Source organism: Plutella xylostella, chromosome 4 (genome assembly GCF_932276165.1).
Source record: "Plutella xylostella chromosome 4, ilPluXylo3.1, whole genome shotgun sequence".
NCBI classification, from domain to species: domain Eukaryota; kingdom Metazoa; phylum Arthropoda; class Insecta; order Lepidoptera; family Plutellidae; genus Plutella; species Plutella xylostella.
This window is the reverse complement of record NC_063984.1, coordinates 4,408,682-4,414,681: the sequence shown is the minus strand read 5'-3', so window position 1 is coordinate 4,414,681 and position 6,000 is coordinate 4,408,682. Positions and strand designations below refer to the sequence as shown.

Genomic DNA, 6,000 nt, shown 5'->3' with positions numbered 1-6,000 from the left:
CCTAATTTTACGAGAAGCCCGGTAGCGGAATTTTGGAAGTCTGGCTCCTCGATAGAGTAATTGAGGTTGGACTTTATATAGAGTACAACGCCATCATTTTTATTAAGCTTTTTCTCAGTGTGTACACATATTGTAATTTTGTAAATTAGGGATAGTAGAGTTTGTTTTGCAAAGTAAACAGCATTCTGATAAAACAATGAGATCCATTTCAAGCGGTATACGATGTAAGAGAGTTTCAAAGTTTGGGAAGTTTACATTAATAGATCTTATGTTTTGACTTAGTATTTTGAGATGTTGTTTATTGGTATCTATAAGTGTATTACAGTTTTCAGGGGAACCAGTAAAAACATCGGATATAGACAATTGATCAATGTCTTTATTTAAGTATTCAATATTATTAATAGCAGCGAAAATCAATATCTAGTAATTTTCAGGGTAACAGAAAGGGTAATACAGTGTGTAATTGGGACATTGATCAGCTTGGCACCTATAACCTTAACTATGTTAAAATGCTACAAAATAAGTTATGGCTAGAGTGGCTAGCAGTATTTATGATTATTAATATTATGGTTATTTACAAAAATACTGATTCATAAAAAAAAACGCAATGAAATTGGGCTACTCGCCTATGAGCTTTCGCGCAGTCTCTGAAATGAACTTACCATAACCTTTTTTCAGCGTAAAGCTATTTCGTTAAAATATTATTTTTTTACTTCTTGTTTTATATCTCAGATTAGCAGTGACTATGATAGGTTATAGGTAAGACATAATTTTATTGTGATTTACAAAATACAAAAACGTTTATTCATTTGCCAAAACGTTTATCAGTAAACTATATAAGCTTGACCCCTTCTTTTAAGTACAAAATAATTGTGATTTACATTTCTAATTCATATTTATTTATACATAACATGAAGTTTGTGCGTAATTAAAAAATATAAATCTATCACAGGAACCATCTTAACTGAAAAGAACTGTAGTTGACTCGCAGCCCATGTTTTTTTTTCATAATACCATCATTTTTCATGTAAGTACAATTAACCTCGAAGAGGCAGTTTACACGGTGTAATAAAGTTTGATGTTATTTATCTATTCATTGCGATATAAGCGCGAATATTCCCGCAGCAGTAATCGGCCGGCCCGGCCCCATCGGCGGCGGCAAACGAGCTCTTACAATGCATAAATAGTGATCTCAACCATCGCCGCGCCGAGTAACACGAATAAATACTTCGATACGATCAGCTTACCGTTTAACGAGAGCCTTTTCCGCGCCGCGGTGAGCCATTTAGCGAATTTCAATAGTTATCACACGGAGAAAAACTCGTGGGGGAGCGAGAGAGGCGCGTTGCATCGCATTGGGGGGAAAGAGACGGGCGTAGTAAGAAAGAAGTAATAAAAAGTGATCATGTGTGCGTGGTCGGAGCGTGGTGGCAGGGGGCGGCGGCAGGCCCCTCCCCGGGCTCGCTCGGCCTCAGTCGCCGTCTCTCCGCGCCGCGCCGCACCGGGCCCGATTACCGCACCGCACACTTACCGCGTAAAAAGTTTTCACCGATTTCCCGAAACTTGAACGGAGAATAAATGTGCTGAAAATTTAAAAGCTCTTGTTTTAGACTGCTTTGTTGCAACTGAACTGTCTCGTTTTCATTGTGAATTTTAGAAATATATCTGTGATTTAGTATCTTTGTATTTTTTTTCGCAAAAAAACTTAGAGAAAATCTATTCAAGATATTAATTCCTAAACAAAGATCACCTTCACCCACGTGCACCAGAACCACTGACCACCAGTACGTCATCCAGGTTATGCGCCCCGATGGGATGTTCAGACGGTGATACTCTGGGCGCGCAGGCGGTCAACTTGATGCTGTTGCAAGGGGAGCGGCAGGGGCCCGCCATGGACGAGGAGTGCTCCGCCCGGCCCTGCGCCACGGACTTCTCCATCGCCGCCATCATGGCCCGCGACCGGCAGGAGCGCCGCGAGCGCCGCCGCCACAGAGACCCTCGGGAGGACACCTTGACACCGCTAGGTGAGTCTTTTAAACTCAATTTTTGTACGAAGCATGTTGCTGAAACGATGGATTCTGTAAACTCACAAGTCCCATAATTAGTCACATATTTCATCTTAATCGTAAGGAAAAAGGGGATTTTTGAAACCAAAAATTTAAATTATGGATGTTGTATTTATTTGTAGGTATAACTTGTATACGTTAGCAGTATAAGTATTTATCTGTTGTGATGTAGTTTTAGGTAGATATTATACGAAATGGATGAAACCGATTTTCAGGAAGTTTTTTGTTCGGTCAAGAGTTTGAAAGTAATACCAATTTAGCTATGTTCTATAACAATGAAGTACTTTGTCTGTCCTTATATGGGATAATTTGCCATATTTTTCGGGGTAGGTATGGTAGGTATGGTAATTCAATTAATAAGAAAAGAATAAATAAAATATTGAATAAAATCATAAAAAATGCATAAGTAGTTAATATTTAATAAGTAATACACAATTAATTGTCCCAGAACATGTTTTGTTTAAGCAACAGAAGGATTACAAATATTCTTTGTCGGTGACAAACACTAGAGCGAAACTAGGGTTTGTCACCGACATGTATGAGTTAATATCTAATGCAAAAAGTTTAGTAGGTACCTATCTTCTTGGATTCAGTCCCATATACAAATATTGGTCCGTCAACTTTCTTATTGTTTTAAATTTAAATACTTAAACATATCAATGATTTTAAAGAAAGTGGACGCTAATAGTTATATTAGTTATTCACTTACCTTACTAGGGAATATTGCAGGTTTTTTATAGAGTCTAAATTTTCCACGGACTAGGCCTAAAGTTGTTATAAAACTTTTTTTACACGAAGTTGTATTGTAGTAATGTTTTTTATACATTTTATATTTTATGAATTGCACATTTTGCAACGTTTTAAAGAGATTTATTAACTGACGGGAGTACATCATCTATACTTAATTCTTGCTTAAACTATGTTCTATGCATACAATCTAATTTCTTTCAATTCATATGAAATAATATTATTAATGTAACAGCTACAATAATTTTTAAGGAAATTATTTAGGTACAGCAATACAACGCTTATGGGCGGACGGTAGTACTGCTTAAATTATGATTGAAGTATAAATTGTAAGCAAATCTAAATACCAACACATTTTAAATAATAATACTATTAAAACGCCTATTTAAAAGTACCAACATAATGCAAATGGATGCAGAAAGGCTTATTTATATTAGTTGTTTTCGTAATTTACCATCTATATTGATGATAGAGTCATCAACTTTATCATAGTTATATTGTTTATGTTGTGGTATTTTAATTGTATAGGTATCAGTGGGAGACATGGTGTGTATTTTATGCTCAATATTATTTTAACAGCATATTTCCTTAATTGACTATTAACATTTAGAGTGTTGGCGAATATTTGTTATTGCTAATAAATATTATATTTTGTTAGCTTACGGCTAGAAATCGATTGTATAAAAATAAACTTAGGTAAGTATTTCATTCATAGAATTGGACGAACAGGATAGGCCATCTTAGGTATATAGGTATTTTGTAAAGTTTATGTTTTTATGAAAGGTAGATTTACGAGCAAGTGGCTTTTAGTCGCAGCATGTAAAATATAATATTATATGTAAGCTAAATAGTTTTTAAATTACACATCCAACCCAACTAGGATTCCAATAGGATCATCCGAACTATTCAGTTAGGTAGGAAAGTATATATTTTTTACTAATGAAGGCAAGCAAGACTGTGAAATAACTGAATAAGTTTAATGATTAATTTAAGCACCTTAATAATAACAACAAAAATATTCTGTACTTAAGTAATAAATATGTAGGTGTAAAATGGATATTTTCTCATACGAGTCGTCCTACCAAAAACTAAACCATCCACTCACAAACCCCCGTCTACCGTCCACAGAAAAATTCGTGGACGCCGCCGCATCAGGCTCGGGCTCCCCGTCCCCGCCCCTGGACTTCGAGCGAGACTCGCCCGTGGACGTCTCCTCCACGTCCGAGGCAGGGTCCGCGCCCGGGGGCTCCCGCGCCGTGTCCCCCCCGCCCCGCAACCCGCAGCTCATGGAGCGCTGGTCCAGCGAGGAGATGCGTCACATACAGTGCCATCTGGAGACCAAGGAGCTCTGGGACAAGTTCAACGATTTGGGCACTGAGATGATTATCACGAAGACTGGCAGGTGAGTCTTAAAGGAGTTTGTTTTGTTTGTGTTATTGGTTACAGGGTTATTAATTAATGGTTTATGTTATTGGTTATAGAGTTTTTATTAAATTAATGATTCCGTGAAAAGTACTATTTGTGAAGTAGTACCTACGTACACCATATTGAGCAACTCACAACATTGAAACATTCTTACAAGAAAACACATTGCACTTGCGATATCATCGCTGAAACATTCAAACGCATACATATAAACATCAAGCGGTTGGAATTGCAAAGAAATGGAATGAGCGTAATCGAATCCCATTGTTGGTTAACGAGATCAAGGCAATATCGTTTTGTATCGAGTGTTGTGTAGGTAGGTGGCGGCGACACGGTCGGTCGCCCGCGACGTGTCGCCCGAACAATGCCGCCGCCGGCGACGCGCCGCCACCCGCGAGAGAACCGCGCAAATTTAATCGTCACTTGATGCTCACTGGAATTACTCCAATTCCTTGGACTGTGAACTTGGGCATTGTGCTTTACGAGCCCACTTCCTCCCTGAAACGATTAAATCGCGATTGAGCCTTTGTCGCCGCGACTTGTGTGTGCCCGGAACTCCCATGCAGGGAGGTAAGATTGGTAGGAATTTAATACTAAATAATAATAATGATTTTTGTGCAAAATTAAATCTATAGCAGATATTTTTCATTGGTATATCAATTTTATGCATCTTACTGCCATATATAAAAGTAACGATTGAATAGGTCTGTATTGTGTTAGTAAGGGGAGTATCTTATAAGAATCCCATTAGTTCTACATTAAAAGTATCATCATAAGTGCCAATTTCTCCATAGTGGGTTAGAGCATATCCAGAGGTTAATGCTTGACTTTTGACACATCTGTCAAGAATTTAATATGGAGATGACGTATAATTGATCCACCTTTCCCTGGTTACGATTTAACCGACTATTGTGAAATTGGAGCTAAGAGTTCTAATGCAAAAATACCTACATGTTTGTGTGAAATTTAGGAAATTCATTTAATTTCATAAATTTCATAAAGCACAAATAACATTGAGATGAAATGTAAATAAATGTTTAGCTAAGCGGTTATCGTCGGGATTCGGTCCGTTATCGTCCGCGTGTAAATCACCGCCGACACTCCGCCAATCGTGACAAATTCACATGCATTTTTATGATAACAACCAAGTACTCGCTACAACAATAGAGGCGTAAATTTACACTTGGCTAGTTAGAAATATAATAAAAGTTACTACTTGTAAATCGACATAAGCCAAGAACTGCCTAAAATGTAAGTACCAACTCAATGTATTACATTAATTACATACTGAAGACATCAACGATAAAAACTGCAAAAATCTGTATACATTTTCACAATAGGTTCGTCAATAAAATTTATCATTGTTTCTGGCACTTGCAAATTGCATTGCCGGTTACAAGCTTAATTAGCGGATCACAACTCATTTCACAGTTTCGCTCTGAAATATTTAATGCTAAACGCGTCAAAATCTGAACCGAACAAATAAATGGGAACAAAGGCCGGGCACAACGCACAAAACAATGAAGGCCTTTTCACGGACTATAAAGTCGTATTAATACACTTATTTATTCCTATAATGTTCTCGAGTTAACGACGCCCCAGGCATTCAGTTTTTCTACCACGCACCATAAAATACGACATCTGGAAATTATATTCAAGTCGCATTTATTTGGGTGCTTAGCAGCCCAGAACTGTAAACTTCATGTGCATGTTTCGTGTCAGAAAAACCCTTTCTCACAACTTTACTCTACTTTTCTTATAT

General features: G+C 37.4%; 1 protein-coding gene across 2 annotated transcripts in view; it reads left to right on the top strand.

Moving 5' to 3' along the window:
• Positions 1-1,354: 1,354 nt before the first annotated feature.
• The window catches only part of LOC105385910 (T-box transcription factor TBX20), a 28,183-nt gene continuing 23,537 nt past the window's right edge, over positions 1,355-6,000 (top strand). The window contains exons 1-2 of one of the 2 annotated variants that reach the window (XM_038121344.2): positions 1,355-2,024; positions 3,942-4,215. In XM_038121344.2, coding sequence (XP_037977272.2) covers positions 1,811-2,024; positions 3,942-4,215 — 488 coding nt within the window. In that variant the 5' untranslated portion in view covers positions 1,355-1,810. The remainder of the gene's footprint in view (positions 2,025-3,941; positions 4,216-6,000) is intronic. The other variant, XM_038121345.2, reaches the window with a different exon arrangement.